Below are 23,799 nucleotides of genomic sequence, written 5' to 3' on the forward strand. Positions count from 1 at the left end.
ATTCCTGGAGCGACCAGTGGGAGGCGCCGCAGGGGTGAATCCCAACCCCGTCACACCCTCTAACAGCAGTGCTGAACTGATAAAGCATCCTCTGGTTCCTCAGACCTAGACTTCTCAACCAGCAAACTACAGATGGTTTGAGTGGCAGCGCTGAAATCTTGGCTTCAAAGATGTCTCCTCTCCTTGGCCTGTCACTGCTAACATGTATATTTGTGTTTTGTAGGGTCTTTTTAAAAAGAGGGGTCAGCTTATTTTGATAAACACAATCCTCCTACTAATGGATTATGAGTTTCATTTATTAAGTAAATGAACAGCTTCTACTGTTCATAATTTTTTTAATAATTACATCATAGTATCCAAAATAGACCATGAGTATAAAACATTGTTATGAGTAGGATCCAGTATCCCAATGGCCACGAGAGAGACAGACACATCATTCATGCAGATAAAGCCTCGGTGGGATGGTTTTCATTAAGGTTGAAGTTAACTCATGCAAAGATCCACTACTATGCACTGCTTAGGAGACTGATAGGCTTAAGTGGCATATAGACCTTTTGTACACTGCTTGTTTAAATGGGAAATTTCAATTTTAAATCTCCCTTTCTAAAAGGTAATGAAACTATTGCATTACATTTAAACTATACAGTAGAACCTCTATTTTTAAATTAACTGGGGATTGAATAATTCATAAAATTGAATATCTCAATTAGCCATTGCAGTATGGCGTACTACATTGTTTTCTTCCTGTCCTTCAAACCACTGCAAGGTAATTGCCACTGGAGGCATCAGAATTTGAATGGATGTTGATTTGTTCTTCAACATCACGTCCATTGTGTGATTTATTTATTTTTTCCTCTATCCCACCCCTGCCCCGAATTATGGAAAATAGTTGGTATAGCTGCTTGTTCGTAAGATTGATGTACTGTATTTACCAGTATTTGTATTTCATAAAATATCACTATTGGAGAACACACATAGAAAGCCTTGTCGTGCAGCTCTTACTCATGGGAGTAGCCCTACTAAGATCAACAGAACTCATGCACGCTAGGGCTGGAGGTAAGGCCCAAATGTATCTAGACAGCTCCAGTGATTGGTTACAGTATCTATTCCTTTAATTGAGGGTAGGAAATACAACATGTTCTGTGGCAAATAACTACCCCCCAACAGTGTTACTTTAAGAACAAAATGTTATCCATGGCAATATAACATACAAGATCATCCATTCACAAGGATAAGAATGGTAGAATTACACCTCTAGTAAACAATCACAACAGCTCATCAGCTAATTAATGGGGTGAGAGAAAAATAGATTCTAGTCAGATTGAGTGAAAGGTCCATATTAACAGAAAAGTAACAATTACCCATAAAGACTTTACCAAGACCATGAAATGATTCTTTTGCTGAATATACTTGCCTATACCAATTTTCCATCTTCTGTAATTTAAGCAGAATGCATTTCCTTCACCCACAAAGAATACACTATAAAGAATACCTTGCGCCTCTGTTTTGGGTTTAGCACACAGTTATGTTGTTCCACGGCCGTCTTCCGAATGCTCCAGCTGAGACTCCCTTCACTTTAAGTGCAGTTGGTGGGCCGAACTCTTATTCTAAGCCATAATCATTTGATGTAATGCTGTACCTCAAGCAGAACATTTTTGATTTACCGTTGGGACCCCTCACAACCTCCACAAACTGAATTCCACCCTGTGAGACTGCAATATGAGACTTGGGGTGGTCGATAGGCTAAAGACATGACTGTGAAGAATCTACTTTTTTAATTTTGTTTGTTTGTATTTTTCCCCACCAGTAACTCAATGGATTGTACCAGAACAAACGGGGAAGGAGTGCCATCTGGATGGAGCTTACAAGGGGGTTACTGCCAGAATTAGCTTTTGCCCTGTTGGTTTGTTTCCCTCCCCTCATCTTTTCTATAACATAGCTCAGACCCCCAGAAGAGGCATCAGAGGGTGCTAGAAACAATCCTGGCAAGCTTGAGCCAGAGGATTTTTCTTGACAACTTTAAAAAAAAAAACCTAAAGAAATTCCCACATGAACTTCAGTAAGAGTTTATAAATACAGAGCCAGAGCCTTAGCTGCTGTAACATTTAACATCTTCACTGACAGCAAAGGAGCTAGGACAAGTTATACCAGCTGAGGAGCTCACTTGTATTATTTATTGGCTTTCATGGCATTTTGCTCAACTTAACTACCCAGCCCTGCTGCCCCTAAAGTTTTTTCCCCCGGGGGGGCCACAGTGCCATCAAAAGTGAGATTAGAGAAATTCTTTTATTATATCAAGAACCTGGTGGTACTGAACAGGGCTGGTTCCTGTCTCGGGTACATTTTTGTCCTTCCAGTGAAAGGTGGCAATAGCAATGACCTATAGCTGCTGCAGCACGACAAATGCTTATTCGCTTTATTCCCCATAATGTTTCCTTCAAAACACAAATGTGGTGAAAACTAAAAGTGTTCTCAAAACCAGGACAAATATCATCATATAAAAATCTTCAGTGTCCAGTAATGCACACATCAAACCATATATACAACAGTCTGTAATATGGAACATTGCATTTGGAAGGTGGAAAACTCAGGCTGTCCAAAAAGAAAATCTACATTGTAAGCTTTTTCTAGTCAGTTTCCAACTCATAAGGTGTCTCAGCCTCAGCCAGGTAATCTTAAGATATCTCCATTTGCCTGGCTTCAATGGGCTAAAAGTTTGATTTATAGAGGTACTGAATACCGAGAGCTACCTTTGACTTAAATGGGAGCTTCGGGGGCATTTCACCTCCCGAACTCCATTCCTAAGTATCTGCTGCTTCTCTGAAGAGGAGTTCAGAAATGGGTTCTAAATTTCAAATGGTAGGAGTCCCTCCTCTCAGTAAAGAGCCAACAATCCCTTTTTCCTGTTGTGAGTCACACTAACATACATTTTCTGACCTATTTTCAGTTAGCTCTGTCTCACACAGTAACTTGTGAAAAGATATTAATGCATCCTCTCCTTTTACATCAAGCTGGTCTCTCTGTGTATCCAGGTCCTGGTGAAGCCTTCAGATGGAGTTACTGGTGACAGGATTATTATTGAGGCTCACAGATTTCCTATTCAGTTTTTCCCCCTCACCTAGTGATTGTTCCAGCTTCTCTGTGTGAATCATCTGGTGTCTAAGAAGACTCAACTGGCTAAGTGGATTGGGTCTCTTTCATGTGACTTTTTTGATGCTTAACTACGCTTCTTTTCAGCACAAAGGTTTTGCCACACACATTACACTGGAATAGTTTCTCCCCTAAATGCCGGCGTTGGTGATTTAGAAGATAATCCTTTCTGCTGTAGCTTTTGTCACATTTGGTACATTTATATGGCCTCTCTCCACTGTGAATCATTTGGTGCCTAAGGAGCCATGAGTGGCAAATGAAGCTCTTCTCACATTGGCTGCATTCATAGGGTTTCTCTTTTCCATGGCTCCTTTGGTGTTTTGTCAAACTTACCTTCAGCTGGAAGTTTTTCCCACACTCAGTGCATGCAAACAGTCTCTCTCCTGTGTGGGCTTGTTGATGATTCTGAAGATACACCTTTTGAGTATAGTTTCTCTCACATTCAGTACTTGTATACAGTCTCTCTTCTGGGTAGGGTTCTTCCTGATGGATTAATACATTTTTGTCACAGAGAAATGAAACCCCCAAACTGTTCCCAGTAGCATTTGCCAGCTGCATTTTTGAATCGTGCAGACTCTTCCATGTCACTCTCTGTTTGGGATTCTGCAAACACTCTTCTCCAAGTTTTCCATATAATCTAGACTTGTACACAATGCTTTCAAGAGGTTTTCCAGGGAGCATAGCCTTGTTTGTGCTTCCATCTTTCACTGAAATAAACATACAATCACAAGAAGGTAACATGAATAAGGAAACCTCTTCTGATTGCAACCAACCAAAGGTCTTAACCAGAAAAACGTTTGTGGCTATATTGTTCCTGAAGAACAGATAAGCGAGTTAAATAAAAATATAGGCTTTATTACTAAGTAGAACAGCCTGGAAAGTTTCCACTGAAATTAAAAAATAGAAAACATTTGTGAAAGTCTCTGCAACCAGCTGTATTAAAAATCACTTATGCAGAGTCATAGATTTGATCAGCACTTTACCAACCTATGGCAAGACCTGTGCCCAGCTTCGAAGAGTTTAGTCTTAGCACTGGATCAGTAAATACACAAAAGTTTTGGGGCCTGATTTTCAGGGACACTGAGTACCCACACCTCCAAATAAAATCAGACCAGAATCTGTGGATGCTCAGCACCTCTGAACATCAGGCCTGTAGGGTGAACTGATTATGTACTGACTAAATTCCTGAATAAGCAACACCATTAACCTGAAAGCTTATCCAATTGAGGCCTAACCATTGCTGAGCATAGCAGAACATTAGCCTCACTGAGAGCTCTGATCCCACAACAAACTTTGTATAGGGCAATCCCATGCGCACACCCAGAGCTCTGGGCTCCTGTCCATAGTGTATCCATGCTGAGAGTTCATTGCAGGGCTACGCCCGATTATATACCTGATACTCCTCTTAATACAGCCCAACAGAGTAGGTGACATTCTTGCTACTGCACTAGCGTACTGCCACCCTGTGGGCACGTTCCCACATTCTATAAGGAATTATTCCTCCCCACATAGATCACTTGACCTGCAGCTTTAAAGATTAGTTTTTCAACGGATTTCCGCAGAGGTGTCCAGTATCTCATGATCACTATATTTTAATAATCTCCTCAGTGTTTCTAATCCATCTCACCTTTGTATCATCCATGCATTAAATACATTAAGGCTCCACTACACCTGCTAGGTTGTTAATGAGAAGACTGAATGGCATCTGTTCCACACGTACCATATTGGGACACCACTCGTTTTAGTCTCAGTTACTTATGTTCCACACAAATTTGGTGTTCCCTCACTTCTATTGTTGACAATTATTTACGTCAGTAATAAAGGCACACATAAAGCTCAGGTTACAGAAAGTCATTTACACTAAGGGAATTAATGCCACACTATTAGCAATTTCCTGCGCAAATAATTGTTGGGTGTCCTTCATTTTGGGCCTTTTCCCAAATATTACGTCCTATATTTGGGCCCTGGCAGGTTGAAAGCTGCACAGTGCTAGGTCTAAACCATATGGGATTCTACTTGATACCGCTTTCCTATTTGACACAATCATTTCCTGAGTTTTTAACCAAACTTGTGTCTATTTTGTAGTAACTATAGCTCATCCATTGACCCATCTTAGGAGGATGCTTCATCATATATCAAGAGGATGACACTGAATTATTGGGTTTGTGGGGACACAACTAAAAAGGTCCTGAATTTTCTGCATTTACATTAATTTAACTTTGTATTAATTTAGCTTTCCCACTGGGAGCATTATTCCCTTACTGACCTGTGCTGGGATCTGTATGGATTTCGTTTTCCTCTGAATCATGCTGCTCACAGACACTCGGCTCTTCCTCTTGTTTAATCCGTGATAAAATGTCAGTTGCACAAATCTGAAATCCTGTTCCTGGGAAAAGAGTTACATTACAAAGCATTCACTGTAGAAGTTAGGAAAATGAAGAATTTTGGAATAGTTAGGAATCCCAGATTACATCTGGTTGAGGTTGCTGGAAAGTCACATTTGTCATGCAGATAAGAAAAGTGCTGATAAAGCATCAGGAAAGACATGGTTATAAGAGCTCCCAAAGGTATTGCTGGGTGTCCAGCTTTGTCCTACACCATTTGAGTTGTTCTGATCTATTACTCACCAGTGCATGGGTCTATAGGCATCTCTGTATTTTCTGACTCTAGCAGTACCCTGATGCATAACTCTTTGCCTTCCTCAGTCTGGGATAACGTGTCAGACTTGGAAACTGCATGGTCTGTTCAGGGAGAAAAATGGAGATACAAGTATCGTGAATATAACAGTAGCTGCAAAAACTGGTTTTTCCCCTCCCCAAACCTGGCTTGCTTTGTAAATCTCAATTAGACATTAAAATAAACACACCTGCATACCCAAGGTCTTATACACTTTACTCAGCATAAGGGGGGGTCTACAATTCCAGTTTCTTTGTATCGTTATGTATTATTTAGCAGATAATATGAGGATTATATTTAACCAAAAGGAGTCAATGCTACGATTGAGCTTTTAGCCTTAATTTCATGTGCCTCATTTATGAAATTTTCTTAAGAAATTTCCTTCTTTCAAAAAAAGAGAGAGGTTGCCAATGGAGCATATACATTTCTTGATCTGTATTAGTTTGGCTTGATACTCCGCAGAACACAGCTGCCCTGAACTCCAAGTCAGAGTTTGGCTCTTTAGTTTAGATGGGAGTTTAGTTTGGGCTTTTAATGTAAAAACAATTTGTGTTAGAACATAAGGGAACCTGGTTGTGTTTTATTAAAATACACCCTCCCCCCCCCCCAAAATAGATTTCCTCAAAATTTCCAAAACAAAGCACTTAGGCTCTGGGCAGAAGCATCTAAGACAAAGGAATCTGTTTCAGAAAGTTATAAGAAACAGAAAAAGATGGGTGCTGGAGCTCAAAACTGATGTGTTAGATGGACCCACTATCATTGCATTTATACAGTACATGTGTATATACTCATGCACTGTATATTATAGGAGGAGCTGATAGTGCCACTTACTGTTAAAGTTACTCAATACTTCCCATTTTAAGACCCTGTTTTCAGTTGTTTATAAATTTTGCCAAAATTTTAACTGCTAGGGTTGATGTTTTCCATGCCAGGTGTCTACCTCAGGCTGAATTTTAATAGAAAGTTTCAACTAAAAGAGTTCAGCCATTTCCAAGAACAAGATTGGGGGAAAACAGTTTTACCCTGATAAAAATAATTCTTACAACCTTTTCGTTTTCCTGCATCTCCTTGATTTGGAGCAAGGACTTGACTTGTGGTATAGGGTCCCACAGGTGTCAGGGATGTGCTTATTGCCACCCCCATGAAAATTCACCCACATTTGACCAAATTATAAGCCTCTCATCAGCCACAACCCTGATTCATCCCCACAGCACAGTCCATCCTGTTCAGTGAATGAGGCAGGGCTCCTGTAGAAAAAAACCAGTACGTGATCACTTAATTAAAGATTGTATCATATTGCATATGCACAAGGGGGCCACATTTAGATTGCACAGGAAGCCTTAATTCTGGCATTTCTTAACTTTTGAGTGCTTGACTTTGCAATCTTAAATGTTCTTTTAACAGAGTTTTTGTGTGTGAAATTTTTATATATATGCACATATCCAAATACATGCACAAAACTGGCTTTCCTTTCCCAGGTTAATGAATCGGTTCTATGCTCCCTGGCACCATCTGCCTGAAAAGACTAATCAAATAAGGCCCTGGTCCAAAAGTCTTATTTAGAAAGAGAGAAATCACAGTAATCACCTGAGCTGCTGATGGCCACCTGGGCTGAAGACACCAAGCAAGGAGGGTTAAGGGAGGAAAACTATTTCCTACATCTACCACCTTCTGCACAGGGAAGAGGCAGTCACCAATTCTGCACTCTCAGAAAATGGATGGAAGATGGGAAAGAGAAAATGCCTCAAATCAGTCAGGACTGATTGAAAGCCTGATTGACGTCATGCCAAGTGTTGGCTGTAGATTTGGAACACGTAGAAAAAGATAAAAGAGCTCACAAAGTTTATTAATCTTTCAGTTTCACTCCACATTTGAGTCACTTTACTCTAACTCACCTGTGCAGAGCTCTTCAGGGACTTTTCTGCCCTCCAAATCCTGCTGATCCCCGACACACAACTCTTCCTCGTGTTTAGTAAGTAATAAACCCTCTCGTGTACAAACTGGAGAGTCTGTTCACAGGAACAAAAATTCACATTGTTTTTCCAACATACACCATATGCTTTAGAAAAGAGTTCATGACGGATTAGCTCGAGTTAGAAAAGGTCTCAATGGTGTTTGTCAAGAGAGTAGGAAAACATGGATAAAACACATAACAAGAGACCAAGGGCCTGATTCACCACTGTGTTACTCCAGTTTTACACCAGGATAACTCCATTAATGATTCAGACCAATGGTTTGCACTCACAAAATGTTACATTGGGGTTACATTTGCACAAATAAGGAAATAAACATTGATAGGGCGTTTCAGTTTTACAAACTAGTATGAACACCAGAAATTCAAAGAAAGCTACACTTAAAAACCATAGAGATTTTGGAACATACAGAAAGAGAGTTAAGGTACCTCAAACAGCCTTACTCTGCCCTCATATTCTTGCCACTCTGTGCACCCTCCATGTAAGCTAGATCTACAAGTCTATGAAGAGTATCATAAGATCACAGCTAAGTTACATGTTAAATCAGGAACCAAGGGAGCCAAATACATTAATCCTCAAATATAGTATTTTGGTATCCAGTGTCCACAGCTGGAACACCTTTGATCACCTCCACTTTTGTTTGGCAAAGAAGATATAGCTTAATTGCAAGGGTTTTGAGGATTGTACATGCACAGTTGCAAGAAGCTCAACTACCATGGACAGTAAAGAGTTGTATGATTTCAAGCCTTCTGGCATAGTTAGAGGTGGGAAAGTGGACACATGCCAAGAGTCAGGCTGATCATGCAAAGCTGGTCACAGCCACAACTATGGAGAGATCAATCTCTCTCCACAAAAAGAGTTCAAAAGTCTTGCCGGATTTCCAGCATTTTACTGTATTACGTGCGAGTTCTTCTGACATATCAGTCACCTGCGCTGGGGTCTGTAGGAAATTCTCTCTTCTCTGCATCTCCTTGATCCCCGACACTTAGCTCCTCCCCTCGTTCAATCCGGGATAGGATGTCAGGTTTGGAAACGGCATAGTCTGTTAGTAGAAAAAGATATTAAGGGACAGTATATGGTAATAGGCTATATTGGCATGAGTCTGTCCTCCCACAGTAGGTATGTATATCACTGCGGCATTCTACTGGATGGGCGTAGCTTTTGAGGGCTGCAGCCACCACAGAATGATTTAGGAGTGGGGGGAAGGAAACAACTTCTGTTACTGCTTCCTCCCCTCCAGTTCCATCTTATCTCCTCCATGGCAGCAGCCACACTTACATTCCATCCAACAGAGGCTTATAATGCATGTATTGGCCACAAGAGTCAGAGGATATAGCAGAGATATTTAACCATTTGTAAGCCTGACCCATGACAGGTGACTAGGGACAGGAATGAAAGACAAGCCTCTTACCAGCACGGCAGCATGTCACAACCCTACCAATCCATGTATCCTTCAGGAGTAGCAGCTAGTGCTCTATTAACTTTCATTAAAGATTTTGAGTTATTTTAGTTCATCCCACTGCTAGAGGCTAGAACAGAAGCAAAAGTGTAACTGAAGGCATTGTAGGGGAAAATGCCAGGTGCTATGAAGCACTGAGTCAGAGACAGTACGCTGTCTGATGCGGCCCTCTAGGCGGCCTCACACAGCAGATAAGGGATTACTCCTACATAGGTGCGCTCCGTTAGCTCAAGTGGTAGAGGACTGTGTCTCTACAGCTGAAGTAGCAGGGTCCCAGTCCCAGCAATTTGGGGATATGAGAGATTTATAAAGCAATTGTGTCAGTTGCCAGCTGCTCATTAATTTGTTACAGAGGGAGGTGTGTGTATGCTTTCTGGAAGGGTGCCAGAGATCTCCACACACAGGCAGATTTATGCATAGCACAAGTGAACGGTTAAAATCCACGTGCATTTTATATAACAACCTGGTGTATGGATTGTGCCAGACCCAAAGTCCAGAGTATGGTCAAGGGACCAGAGGCCTAGCAAATAGTGATCAGCTGAGGGAAAGCTGGGGTCAATAGATAATCTTGTTTTGCTAAAATAGGCCTGGTCAGCAAATTGCCAGGTGTTGGAACTGCCTACCCTGTCACATGGAAAATCTATATAGTCCATTGTAATCAATTGATTGGCAGTGTCTCTGAGCCTAATAAGCAAGGTGACACTCCGCCAGTGCTGTGTGTAATAAACTCCTATGCTTGGCCTCTACACAGTGTGGATTTATGTCCTTCAACAAGTATTAATCCACTTGCTAGCTATGTAGGTTCTCACACTGTTCCCACCACTTCAGTATCCATGCACCTTGTAAATCTGCACAAAGTCCAGGTTCCATAAGAGGTCAAGGTCAAACCAAGAAAAAGCACAATGCTTATTAAACAAGTGTTATCTAAAATTGGGATTGTAAATATACAAGTCAGCAACAATCAAAGTTATGATTTCCAAATAAAACAGTCATTTGAATGAATAAACACAGAGATAAATGCAGCATGTGCACATTCCACACTGCAGAGCTGGCGTTTTAAACTCTACAGTGTTAAAAACTGAATGGATTGGAATGCCACATGTCATGCAGACAGCAAAGGGAATTGAGACAATATCACCAAGTTTCCACTAACTAGAAGGGCCAATCACCAGAAATCAAAGGACCAGAGCAAAAGAGCAAAACTGATCTTTACCCAGTGACATCAACGTCTCATAGTTGCTTTTCATCACATTCTTGTAAAGTTCCTTCTGCCATTCGTCTAAATTCCCCCACTCTTGCTCATTGAAATAGACTGAGATGTCATCAAATGTTACCGGCACCTGGAATCACAAATGTCACACATTCAGCGCCTTCTGTTGTGATCACATTCTGAGGCTTGCTTCCTTTTACCTTCCATTAAAAAGACTTCCCTCACTTTTGTTTCCTTTGAAATAAAGTACTAAACATATTTAATTGTGAACTAGCACATCACAAGCAGCCAGATCAGTTCCCTTCTTCTAAGCCATTTTATTAATGGTGAATTAAAGGGCCAATATACCAAGTTCTGAAAAAAAACAACCCACTTCAGCAGTTCATGGCCAGGCTTTGTAACTACTCTTCATCATTAGCTGGGCTATCGTTACCTTGGGAACTTCTCCCTTAGTGCCTGGGGGGAGTCTCAGGATCCAGAAGTTCCTGTTCTTCAGCAGGTTCTCCATGTTCTCCAGTCTCCTCTGCAGCAGCCCGTACTCCTGGATCAGAGTTCCCAGCACGGCCCACTTACTCTCCAGCTGGTTCCCAAACTCCACCATTGTCTTCTCACAGTCTATTAGTTTCTTCTCGGACATCCCTGTTCTCCCTTCCAGATTCAGCAAACATGCAGCATGAGAATCAACCCTCCTTTCCATGTCTTGAACAGCAGCCACAACAGTCATGGAAATCTCTGCACTCTGCAGTCGCGTCTCTCTCAGCGAAGTTTGTTTGAGGCCGGTGGGGGGATGCAAAAGTGTCGGGTGCTGGGATTCTAGGTCCCATTTTGGAGCCTGTTAGCAAGGACAGAAATTGAAAGTGGGGCATGTGACACTGATACACCTGGCAGTCTCCTTTCCCCATCTTGTCAAATGTTTGTCTAGCACCCTAGCACAATACAGCTCCAACTGAGGGTCCAGAGAAGAGCAACAAGAATGATTAAAGGTCTTGAGAACATGACCTATGAAGGAAGGCTGAAAGAATTGGGTTGGTTTAGTTTGGAAAAGAGAAGACTGAGAGGGGACATGATAGCAGTTTTCAGGTATCTAAAAGGGTGTCATAAGGAAGAGGGAGAAAACGTGTTCTTCTTAGCCTCTAAGGATAGAACAAGAAGCAATGGGCTTAAACTGCAGCAAGGGAGGTTTAGGTTGGACGTTAGGAAAAAGTTCCTAACTGTCAGGGTGGTTAAACACTGGAATAAATTGCCTAGGGAGGTTGTGGAATCTCCATCTCTGGAGATATTTAAGAGCAGGTTAGATAAATGTCTATCAGGGATGGTCTAGACAGTATTTGGTCCTGCCATGAGGGCAGGGGACTGGACTCAATGACCTCTCGAGGTCCCTTCCAGTCCTAGAGTCTGTGAATCTGTGAAATGAGGGCACTAGGGTTTTACTGTAATTTAAATAAAAATAATATGGAACTGAGAGTCAGGCTACCTTCTTCCCCAGTCATGTACTACTGCCACTAATAAGTGTTCAGCAAAGCAACTTTTACCCTTATGGCTATTTTGGCTTTAAATTATGCCCTCTTTGACACACCTATAACGCCCACTGCCTTCAGCAGGTTTTCACAGGTGTGAATGAATGAAACGTAAAGAAGTCTGTTGTTGCCACACAAGAAACAGAATCCAGCAAGCTGACAGGAGCAAAAAGCACGAACCACTTATTTTTGTCCTTTGAACATGCAGCTGTGGTTTTGAGCAGATCCCTGGAGTAAGATGGTGCAAAGCAAAAAAGATGCAGCACCAGGCGAAACGTGCAGGGAAAGGAGATGGGAGAGCCCAAGGCTGCTTGCCAGCTGAGTGCTGCACACTCACTAGTGAGATTGTTTGGGTGGCAGGGGGGGTTCATGAAGCCATGGTGCTGTTAAAACGTGCTCCACATCAGGAGCACATGAGAGTGCAGCGGGGGGAGGGGGTCAGTCCCTGCAGCTGGGGGAGCAGCAAAGCCCTGGTCCCTGCTCCCCAGACCATCAGCAAATGGCCCTGCACAAGCTGGAGATGGCCCCAGAGTCTGAGGGCACGGCTACACTTGCAGACATAGAGTGCTGTGAGTTAAACCAGCCCTCAGAGAGCACCATAGGGAAAACGCTGCAGTCTGTCCCCGATGACAGCTGACAGCGCACTGGCGTGGCCACATTTGCGGCACTTGCAGCAGTGCATGATGGGCAGCTATCCCAGAATGCAGGTGACTGCAATGTGCTTTTCAAATGGGGGGATGGAGTGGAGTATGACAAGGAGTGTGTTGTGTGTATGTGGGGGGGAGAGAGTGGGTTTTGGGGGGCTGAGAACATGTTAGCATGCTGGCTTGTAAGGTCACACACCAGCAGACCTCCCTCCACCCCCCAGCATTCCACACGAATGCCTTGCATGCCAGCTGGAGCTTTGAAAGGGCATTTCCACATTCCTACAGGAGTTCACAACAACAACAAGAGTGGCCACTTGACTTGAGGGGATTATGGGGCATTTCCAGAGGCTGATCAGAGCACAGTAACCCAACACCTCGTCCACACTGACACCCGGCGCGTTGTAGCCATGGCACAGCAACCCTTATTCCTCTGGCCGAGGTGGAGACCAGCAGCGCTGTAGCCGCGGGCGCTACGTGCCTTGCCAGTGTGGACGGGGGTGAGCTAGTGCGCCGGGGGCTGCTCTACTGAGCACTAAGTCGCAAGTGCAGCCAATCTGAGCAATACAAACCGGATCAGTTCCAGATCAGCCCCCCCCCGCCGGGCAGCCCCCGCCCCCCGCGGCCCGGCTCCCGGGGCCCAGGCTGGGCGGGGCGGGGAGAAGCTCCCTGGGCCCGAGGCTCCCCCGCCCGCCGGGCCCTCACCTGGGCAGCGGCCCGCTCGGCCATGGCCCCCCCGGGGAGGCGGGCGGGGCTTCTCCAGCGGGCCCGGCCCGGCCGAGCTCCGCTCCCGCTCCGGGCTGGGCAGGGTCCCGGCGCCGCCTCGCCACGGGCCGGCCCCGCTGCCGGGCGGAGCAGAGCGAGCGCAGCCGGGAGGGAGTCGTGGCCTGGCTGCCGGGGCGGCTCCGCGCTACCAACCACGGGCAGCACCTCGCTCCGCCCCGCCCCAAGCCCCGCCCCTGCGGGCTGTGTAAGGCCGGTGGCCGCGGGGGAGCCATTCCGGTCCCGTCCGCTAGGGGGCAGCGGTGCGCGCCCACGCGGGACTGTCCCGAGCCGGGCTATACAGCGCCCACGTGGAAGATGGGGCCCGTGTGTGAGACCCTGGGGACCGGCCTCCCGCCCTCCGCCGGTCGGTGCGGGGCGCTGATACTCACTGCTCCCCAGCGCGGCTAGTCCGCCAATCGGGCCGGCCCAGCGCAGCCGGTGCTCGCGTGGGCCGGTCACGGGTGGCGCTGGCGGGGAGCTGGCAGCGGAGAGCAGCGGCGCTCAGGCATGGAGCCCCTAGCCGTGGGCAGACGCGGGGCAGCGGGGACAGCGCCAGCAGCCGCCGGGCCGGTGTTGCCCAGTGGGGTGGGGGCCGCCGCAGACCCCTAGAACCGCCCGGGATGGAAGCGGGGACACGCGCACTGCGGCCCGCCCCCTGCAGGGGGCGCTGTTCGCGTTGCGGGGGCGCTGGCTCCCGGCATGCACTCTGCCTCCCGGCATGGCCGCGCCGCCCAGCCCCGTCCGCTAGCGAGGCGGCGCCGGGACCCTGCCCAGCCCGGAGCGGGAGCGGAGCTCGGCCGGGCCGGGCCCGCTGGAGAAGCCCCGCCCGCCTCCCGGGGGCCATGGCCGAGCGGGCCGCTGCCCAGGTGAGGGCCCGGCGGGCGGGGGAGCCTCGGGCCCCGGGAGCTTCTCCCCGCCCGGCCTGGGCCCCGGGAGCCGGGCCGCGGGGGGCGGGGGCGGCTCCGGCTGGGAGCAGCGATCGGGGCTTTGGTGCTTCCCCAGCTGCAGGGACCGACCCCCTGCTGGGCACAAATACCCTGAGCCAGGTTGTGCCAGGTACCGCCCGGGACTTGCCTTTCCCGCGGGAACACCGGGGCTCTCGGGAGACTGTTCCTGGGCAGCCCCGGAGGTTCCTGTGGGCTCCGCACTCGGGACTGTTGCCCTGGGCAGTCAGCGAGTGTCCCGGGCTGTGCTCCGGGCTCTATTCCGGGCTCCCCTGAGCAACAGTAAATCGCAGGCCCTGGTCAGAGCTTCACAATCCAAGGGGCTGCTGCGCCCCCCCCCCCCGGTCCTGGTGGAGACTGTGCAGCTCCCTGGGGTGCAAGGGTGGATTCGGTTGTAGGCTTGGGACCTAATGTTTAGACGGGACTAGTGAGCGTAAGGAGGAGAAGGGAATGGCTGTGGGGCTCCGAAGAAGAAATAATCTTACAGCAGTATGATTATCGGTCAGCCAGTCGGGCCCTGATCCCGCACAGTGTTCCTTGGTGATGGCCTTCTGCTTTCACCCCCAGTCCTGTTGATTTCGGTGGGGCACCGCACAGGGTTCTGCCCACACAAAGCAGGACTTGGGTATTGCATATACACGCATTCTGGTGGTTCAGTTCAGTTTTTATTTTTTCATAAAATGTATTACTATGGTTGAGTTGCTTTTTGTGAGCATGTGGAAGAAGTGAGTCTTAAGGAGGGGGTTGAATGAAGTGTGTATTGCAGCTTGGCAGACAAGAATTGGTCAGGCCAGAATATTCTAAAGACAGAAAATCGCAGGATTGCTGTAATGAATTTAGAAAATCAGTAGCAGCTCTGTTGATGTAAGCTGGGGGTCAAGTCCCAGGCCAATGTATTCTAAACCTCTAAACATTACTTCTAGTGAAAATGTTAACAGACCTTTTAACTATTCCATCCAGACTAGAATTGCAGAGTGCTCACATCATCCCATACGAAATTCCCATCCCAAATCTTGTTTTGAGGTTGAAACCAGACCCAAAGCCTCAAAGCAAATCTCAGTAGCAACCAGAGTTTGGCTTGGCCCTATTGCAAACTGTCCCAGGTGTGTTAGCAAGGTTTATGAACCTTAGTGGTGCACATCATCTGAGTTTCCACTTTGTAATAATCCCAGCACAGATGGGTTGGGGTGGTGGTTTTTATTACAATAATGCCCAAAGGCCCCAACCAAGATCAGCACTTCAGTATGCTCAGCTTTTACAAACCCATAGTAAAAGACAGTCGTTGCTCCAAATAGCTTCCCATGTAGACAAGAAGCAGGCACAGAGAGGTGAAATTGCATGTCACGTATTACAGCGCAGATCAGTGGCAGAGGTGGGAATAGAACCTAGGTCTCCTGACTACCAGTCCACTAGATCACATTGGGGTTTTGTTGGGACTGTTTTGCACAACTCTAAATTTGACCCTATTAAAAACAAAGATCTAATCGCAAGAAGGTTTGAGCAGCGTGTAGCACGTGTTCTACTTTTATGTTTGTTTCTCTTTGCTAGATGGGAACATGAACCCAGCTCTCTTTAATTTTTGTCCTTGCAAACAGGCATCGGAATGGGACACAGAGGTACAAGCTCCCCTTATCCCAGATGTAAGTTTTATGAAAGAAACCCAGCTGCAGACCGCAGCTATTTCCTTGTGGACTGTGGTAGCTGCTGTTCAAGCTGTGGAGAGGAAAGTGGAGGCTCATGCTATGCGATTGCTGAATTTGGAGCGGAGATCAGGGGCAGCTGAGAAGAAATTTGTGGACTGCGAGAAAACAGTGGTAGAGTTTGGTAACCAATTGGAAAGTAAGTGGGCTGTGCTGGGAACTCTGATCCAGGAGTATGGGCTGCTGCAGAGAAAACTGGAGAACATGGAGAACCTGCTGAAGAACAGGAACTTCTGGATCCTAAGAATTCCCCCCGCTAGTAAAGGAGAAGACCCAAAGGTAACAGTAACCCATCTAGTACTTTAGTGTAAAACTAATGTGTACTGTATCAGAGAAGTTTTTATATCCCTATAAATCGCCATTGTAAAATAGCTTGGCTGGAGGGAGCGGTCTGACTGGCTGCTAGCTGTGTTGCTTATTAAGCAAGTACTTGAGCCACAAGATGCGTGAAAGCAACTATGAAATATATACCCATTTTGCACTGCCCTACTCCGGTGTATCATGCAGAATGAGCATTCTGCTGCAGTCCAGGAAACCGTTCAATATCAATAAAAGGAAGAAATCTCATTTAAAAAAAAAAAACAAAAAAAAATAAATTTCATATAAAAATCCCTATGTTAAAATAATATTATGCTTCCAAAGTGAAACACTTAAGTTTGGAAATGCCAAAATCCGTTGCTCCCCTAAACGTAACTCTTCTGCTTGGTCCATATGCATGACAGTAATGTCCCTAGGGATGCAGGATTACATTTGATTTTTTTCCATGGGACCCTGGACCGACACAATAAAAGTTGGGCACTATCTAGTGCGGTGTTTATCCCAGACTTTATCATGCCGTGACCCCCATTGGGTTCATCTCTGTTAATGCGACATGCCCCCGCCCCCAATAATTAGCATTCGGGGTGGATTTGCACAAACAAAAACTCCATTTTAACAGCCTATTTGAAAACTACTGGTGGGTTGCCAGGCCCAGAGTAACCAATGCATACTCACATGGGGCCTTGACCACTGGACCATAATAAGGGATGGGCAACTGGCAGCCCGGGCGGGGGGCGCATGAAGCCTGCAATATGTGCAGACCCTGTGTGCAGAAAGGGGAGGGCTCTGCCCCCTTTGCCTTCCTCATCTCGCCAGTTGCTCCTGTGTGGCCTCCATGTGCGGCTTGTGACCACCTGCTGGCCATTAAAGGCATGCTGCCCCTACTGCTATGAGAGCTTTCTATTGCTCTGGTAGCAGATGGTGCTGCCTAGCTGCGCAGAGAGCTATTTGCTTCGAAGCTCTTTCGACATAGGCTACACTTGCAAATGTAACCTCCTTTTAACAAAGCTTTTTGGGTGGGATATTGGATGCTTGCAAATTTTAGATGCCTTTTTCAAAGTATCTTCGACTAGCTGAGTAATGCTGCTTTCCAGGATAAGTGCATGGCTTAAAACTATAAGGTTTTTAATTTAATTGAATTTCGTTATTTTTAAAACGAGAGAACTAAACCAGAATCTCCGAATGGAAGTCTTGCAAACTTTAAGAAATGCAAGCTATAGATCTGACTTTCTGGGTCGGGACCATCTAAACAATTTCTATTTAAGCTTAAAAAATATATTTTGCTGAAATAGGTATATTATCCTAGCAAAGGATGCATGACAATGAATACAATGTGCTATTATCATATTATCATAATGATCCACGGCCAGACATTCATCTGTTTTAAAATAAATATTTCAATGGGGAGGAAATCTATTCAGTCTGTTTTTATACGGATCACTTGATCATTACCTGTTCTGTTCACTCCCTCTGGGGCACCTGGCACTGTCAGCAGACAGGACACCACCGGGTTAGATGGACCTTTGGTCGGACCCAGTAGGGCCGTTCTTATTTTACTTTTATTATAATTTATAGTTTTCTACATTGTTTATAAAAGGTAATGGTCGTGTTGCTTTCTTTAGAGGCATGTCACTTTCTACAGGGCCAGTTTCTATTGTCTCATAGACTTTAAGGTCAGAAGGGACCATTATGATCATCTAGTCTGACCTCCTGCACGACGCAGGCCACAGAACCTCATGTCAAACTGGAATGACTTCACTGACTACTTCAGATTCTGCTGCAAGTGAAAGCAGGATCTGGCCCGAAGTCCATACTACGTTTGGGATGGCTTCCAGCCTACAGCTTTTACCAGTTGTCTTTCCACAAACTCCTACTAAGCCTGGTGTTTTGAGCTGTACCGTGTTGCAGTTCAGTATCTGCGAACAGTGGAATAATACTTGATTCTAGAACATATTATTAAAAATAGGGGAAAATTGCCATGTGCAGTTAGTCACCTCTTGGTCCATAGCCTCTCCAGCACTTCAGAACCCGAGTGACCCAAGTTAAATAGCATAGTTACGAGTAACGGGTTTCTGGGCGATCAGAATAGATGCACAGTGATGTAACCTTACTGAGAGGAGCTTGGATTCCAGGGTGGTGTGTGGTATAAATACTCAAGACAAATGTTTGTATAGCGCAGGGGTTCTCAAACTGGGGGTCGGGAGCCCTCAGGGGATCGCAAGGTTATTACATGGGGGGTCGCAAGCTGTCAGCCTCCACCCCAAACCCTGTTTTTCATTCAGCGTTTATATGTTGTTAAATATATAAACAAGTGTTTTAATGTATAAGGGGGGTTGCACTTGCTTGCTGTGTGCAAGGGGTCACCAGTACAGAAGTTTGAGAACCACTGCTGTAGTGCATGCAGTGTTCTTCAGTACTGGAGAAAGCAAAGTAGATTTTTGACGTGCAGCGATGTCAGCACTAGGGAGCTGGTTAGCAAGCAGAAGTGAAAGGCATTTTTAAATAATACCTTAAATCAGGGGTGGGCAAACTTTTTGGCCAGAGGGCTACATCGGGGTTCCAAAACTGTATGGAGGGCCGGGTAGGGAAGGCTGTGCCTCCCCAAACAGCCTGGCCTCCGACCCCTCCCACTTCCCGACCCATCCAACCCCCCCTGCTCCTTGTCTCTTGACCACCACCACCCCGGGACCCCCGCCCCTAACCGCCCACCCCCATCCAACACCCCCTGCTCCCTGATTTCCCTGACCCCTATCCACACCCCCATCCCCTGACAGGTCCCCTGGGACTCCTACGCCATCCAACCATCCCCTGACTGTGCCCCCTCCCGAACTTCCGCCCTGTCCAACTGCCCCCTGTCCCCAGACTTCCCCCTGAGGCCCCCCGCCCCCTTACCATGCCAGAGCCAGCCACGCCGCCACACTGCCCAATCGGGAGCTCAGGGGCTGACAGGACGGTCCCATGGGCCAAATGTGGCCCGCGGGCCATAGTTTGCCCACCTCTGCCTTAAACTGTCACTTAATCTATACAAATCCTTTTGAAATCGAAGGCTATAACTACACGCTGCTGACTTCTAAAATGCTTTGCCTAATTTTTTTAATATGGCAAATCAACTTTAAAGTTTCTGTGGGAATATTTAAAATGTTTTCCATATAAACGTGACTAATCCACTCCCTCTGCCTCCCAACTCACAGTGCCATTGTCGCTCATACTGATCTGATCTGGAGAGACCACCTCTAAGGGTGAGCAAGTAGTTCACCCTCCAAGCCCATTCCAGTCTCAACGCAGAGCATCATTTGGTGCCAGTTTTCATGGTGGTTATTCTGGTGTGGACACCTGTTGCCTGGACAGGGGATGGAGACCCACCTGCTTACATACTGACCATTGGGCAGTCATCCCAAAGCTAAATTTCTGCAATTTCCAACCCATTTTCCTGTTATACAAGGTGAAAGGATAGATGGTGTCAGGAGGTGATAGCAGCAGAAGGTGCTGAGTGTGTGACACTTGTGATTTCAGGTCCCAATGGCGTTTGATGATGTCTCAATCCAGATTCCCCGGGAGAAGTGGGAGAATTTGGAAGAGTGGCAGAAAGAGCTTTACAAGAATGTGATGAAGGGCAACTATGAGTCTTTGATCTCACTAGGTAAAGAGCAGTTTACACTTATTGGGGGCTTTGCAATCTGACTTGATGAATTTCTTCTATTTCATGGCTGTTCTCAACTTCCTCTAATTTCTGGTGGATCAGCACCTATCTCAGACCCTGTGTGATAGACCAGCCCCACAAATCTTCCCAATTTAGAGAGATTTCAAAACGTAAACGGGGTTCCTGATCCCTCCCCCTTCTGAGTTTTCTGGTACTGAGTTAATTGTGTTTGTGTAAGCTCAGGCCATGTCCAGAAACCTGACCTATTTGTTGTGTGAAGGTGCTGCAAGATCTTCTGCATTAATGGCTGTCTCAAGGCTTCTGCCCATGTTATACTAGAAACACACATTTTAAAAATTAGGACTTTACAAAAGGTTCACACAGAACCCTGAGCCACCTGATATTGGTGAGGATTGAGGTGCTGATAATTTATGCAAACCTGAGAGTGCCAGCAAGTTGTGAGGAAGTGATTACTAGGTCCTTTCTCTGGAAACCGTCCCTTGGTACAGACTGTCTTTCTGATTATTGACCTGTCTTGAATCCCCCTTTCTATGATGAGGATTATAGCAAGGCAACTCGGGCAGTATCTGGAGGAGCCAAGGAAGTCTGAGCCCAGGCAACTTGGTTTTAGACTGGCTCCTTAGTCAGTGATCTCTTCCTGGCAGGGAATGAAGATCCAAGTATCTAGACTGATTCTTTTAGATCTCTCGGATACCTTTGATACTGCCGGCCTCGCGGGATTCTGGACATGTCTGCATATCTTGCTGTGCAGATCGACAGCTGCTCATGAATGGCAGCAGCTTTCTCTCTCAAGAGACGATGATGAGCTTTGGAGAAGTGCCCAACACATTTAGAGATCTGCCACTTCCTTGATATCCTGTAGCAGGGGTCGGCAACTACGGCATGTGCGCCAGTGGTGGCACGTGAGCCGATTTTTAATGGCACACCGAGGTCCCGGCTGCCGGCCCCGCTCAGCCTGCTGCCGGCCTGGGTGAAGGGAACCCCAGGCCGGTAGAGGGCTGAGCGGAGCCTGTGAAGGGAACCCCAGGCCGGTAGAGGGCTCCCCAGGCCGGTAGAGGGCTGAGCAGAGCCGGTGGCTGAGACCCCGGCTGGCAGGAGCCAGCAGCCAGAACCCCAGACTGGCAGCGGGCTGGGTGGGGCCCCGGCTCAGCCCGCTGCCAGCCCAGGGTCCAGGCCACCGGTTCCACTCAGCCCGCTGCTGGCCTGGATGGACAGAACCCTGGGCTGGCAGTGGGCTGAGTGGGCCCAGCGGCTGGAACCCCGGCTGGCAGGAGCTGGTGGCCAGAACTCCAGACCGGCCGCGGGCTGAGCGGCTCAGCCCGCTTCCGCTCTGGGCTTCCGGCCACTGGCCCCGCTCGGCCCACCGCTGCTCTGGGATTCTGGCTGCCGGCCTCTTGCCAGCCCCGGGTCCTGGCCGCCGGGACCCCGGCTGGCAAAGGGCCAGCAGTCGGAACCTAGAAGAGAAAGGAAGGCGGAGCATGCACGCTCGGAGCCGGCCGATGCTGGGGCGCTCCGCTGCGGCTGGAGGCACGGCGCGTGGTGCGCTCTCAGCTGGGGTCCTGCAGGCTGGCGCTGGCGGCCCTGTGCGCCGGACTAAGCAGCAGGCAGTCAGGCAAGTGAAAGGGGCCGGCGGGAGGCGCGGTGGAGGTGTCTGCATCCCAGCCTGTCCTGCTGCCCCTCTCTTGCCACTGTGGCTGGATACCAAGGCACTGCGGCGTGCACGGTCCCTCAGGGGAAGGGAGCGGCAGGCCAGGGGGTCCTCTGCCGCTGCTCCCCATTTGCCTGCAGATGCAGTGCCCCCACACAGCTGGTCCACAGTTCCCTTGGCAGGAACAGGAACAGCGTGGGGCAGGGACCCGTCTGCAACCGGGACTGTCCCAGGCCAGCCCCAAGCCCCGCCCCCCCCAGGACTTCCCCCATACACACACACCCCAACCCCCTGAGCCCCTCATGCCACCCAACCCTGACTCCTGCACCCCCTATGCTCCCAGTCCTAACTCCTGCATCATCCACATCCCCGCATCCCAACCCTCTGCCCTGACTGCTCTCCCCTGCACCCTCACATTCCCAGCCCCTGAGCTCCTCCCCCCGAGGGGGGTTGCAATGTGACCGCACCTGTAAGAAATGTAAGTTACTTTCACCCCTGCTGGAACCTCAGACCAGCAGCGGACTGAGCGAAGTGGGCTGAGCGGCTCCTCCCGCTGCTGATCTGGGGTTCTGGCTACCGGCCCTGCTCGGCCCACTGCCAGCCTGGGGTACCTGCAGCCAGCCCAGGGCTCTGCTCCTGGCCTCAACCCAGCGCTCTTCAGTCACCCCCTGCTGTCGTCCACACTGGAAAACTCAGCAAGGAGAAGGGAGGGCAAGGATCACGCTACACTGATGAGATCTGCATTTCAATTTTATTTTAAATGAATTTTCTTAAATATTTTAAAAACCTTATTTATTTAAAATACAGTAATAGTTTATTTATATAATATAGATTTATAGAGAGAGAGCATTTCAAAATGTTAAAATGTATTACCGGCATGCGAAACCTTAAATTACCGTAAACTTGGCACACCACTTCTGAAAGGTTGCCTACCCCGTCCCACAGGTTGCCTTTATTCTCCAGCACCCAGGAAAGCCCAGCAGTCTGCATTTTGGGTCTGTGTGAGGGAACCCCCCCATCCTGCAAGGAGCTCCCATTTTCCAGCAGACATTTGTTCTTCTGCATGATCTTTGTTCACCGTTGCTTACATCTGTGCAGATTACCTGTCTCTTCCAGAGAGGCAAGAAGGTTGGCTTAAAACCAGGAGAACCCCTTTAAAACTAAAATCAGTACTTACCATATCCTCAATACCTCTTTCCCCTGAACAGATCATGCCATTTCCAAGCCTGATATTTTATCGCGGCTTGAACAAGGGGAGGAGCTCTGTGCTGGGGAGATGCAGGACTTGGAAGTGCGAGAGATCCCTACAGAGTCTACCACAGGTGAGTAACAGACTGAAATGGAAAAGTGAGTGCAGTTAAAAGCAGGGAATTCCACCAAAGAATAGAAATATATGAGGAAAAACCTCATGAGCTTGGGAAGTTTTTTTTAATTCACAGTTTTCTTATCTTCTTTGCAGATGTCATTCATGACTTTCCACCTGCCCCAGGTACTTCTGTCTCTACCGGTCCCAGCACAGGTAATACAAAAAATCTACTTGCAACACTGAATGCAGTTAATGTCGAGAATCCTGCTCATGTAGTCACAGCTTAAATTTCTGTGAGCAGGTTCTGATTATCCTGCTCTTGCACCAGTCTCTCCTTGTTCTGGCTCTTCAGAGAATTCGGATCATTTGACTTATTCACCTCATATTTTTTAATTTCCATTTTAACATGTGCACCTCCTCAGAATGTGCATCTTTTCCAGCAAAGAAACAGGCAAATTCACCAGTGGTATATGCTAATGCAACTCTCCATTGAAGTCAGTGGAGTCGTGCCAGTTTGCTCCAACCGGATACTTGATCCATTGTGTTGGTTTCAGATCAGCTCTCAAATACTGAATAACATGTTCAGTGGATTATAGATAAGCTGTGATGTCACCCTCTTGTTTCTGAACAGAATCTCCCATTTCTACCACGGACATTATGTCATGGATTAAACAAGAAGAGGAGCAGAGCACACGGGCTCAAGAGAATGCTAAGGAACAAGAAACGCATAGAAGTACCAGCACCAGTGAGTACAGGAGTGAAATAAGTGAGGAGCAGCGAGTAAATTGCCTGAGAGTTACTGTCCTGAGGCGACTAGTCCTCTGGATG

The 23,799-nt window shown here is 47.2% G+C and overlaps 2 protein-coding genes across 4 annotated transcripts in view; one reads left to right on the plus strand and one right to left on the minus strand.

The window, feature by feature from the left end:
• Nucleotides 1-998: 998 nt before the first annotated feature.
• On the minus strand, nt 999-13,963 carry LOC120397114 (zinc finger protein 282-like). 3 transcript variants are annotated; one of them, XM_039522631.1, is made up of 8 exons: nt 13,784-13,963; nt 10,902-11,300; nt 10,472-10,598; nt 8,728-8,841; nt 7,722-7,835; nt 5,778-5,891; nt 5,417-5,536; nt 999-3,857 (listed from the first exon to the last, which is right to left on the minus strand). In XM_039522631.1, exons 2-8 carry the CDS (start codon nt 11,190-11,192, stop codon nt 3,178-3,180), a joined length of 1,560 nt encoding a protein of 519 aa, XP_039378565.1. In that variant the 5' UTR covers nt 11,193-11,300; nt 13,784-13,963; the 3' UTR covers nt 999-3,177. The 3 variants fall into 3 exon arrangements, with proteins under 3 accessions (XP_039378565.1, XP_039378563.1, XP_039378562.1); XM_039522629.1 differs by lacking the exon at nt 13,784-13,963 and adding an exon at nt 13,335-13,499 and having other exon boundaries at nt 5,417-5,530; XM_039522628.1 differs by lacking the exon at nt 13,784-13,963 and adding an exon at nt 13,335-13,499.
• A 171-nt stretch (nt 13,964-14,134) lies between these two features.
• Nucleotides 14,135-23,799, plus strand: part of LOC120399392 (zinc finger protein 850-like) — a 28,548-nt gene continuing 18,883 nt past the window's right edge. Inside the window, exons 1-6 of the mRNA XM_039527595.1 lie at nt 14,135-14,260; nt 15,934-16,317; nt 19,870-19,996; nt 22,874-22,987; nt 23,125-23,184; nt 23,603-23,716. Of these exons, the coding sequence (XP_039383529.1) occupies nt 14,237-14,260; nt 15,934-16,317; nt 19,870-19,996; nt 22,874-22,987; nt 23,125-23,184; nt 23,603-23,716 (823 nt within the window). The 5' untranslated portion in view covers nt 14,135-14,236. The remainder of the gene's footprint in view (nt 14,261-15,933; nt 16,318-19,869; nt 19,997-22,873; nt 22,988-23,124; nt 23,185-23,602; nt 23,717-23,799) is intronic.

This window comes from Mauremys reevesii, linkage group 2 (genome assembly GCF_016161935.1).
Source record: "Mauremys reevesii isolate NIE-2019 linkage group 2, ASM1616193v1, whole genome shotgun sequence".
In the NCBI taxonomy this organism is placed as follows: Eukaryota; Metazoa; Chordata; order Testudines; family Geoemydidae; genus Mauremys; species Mauremys reevesii.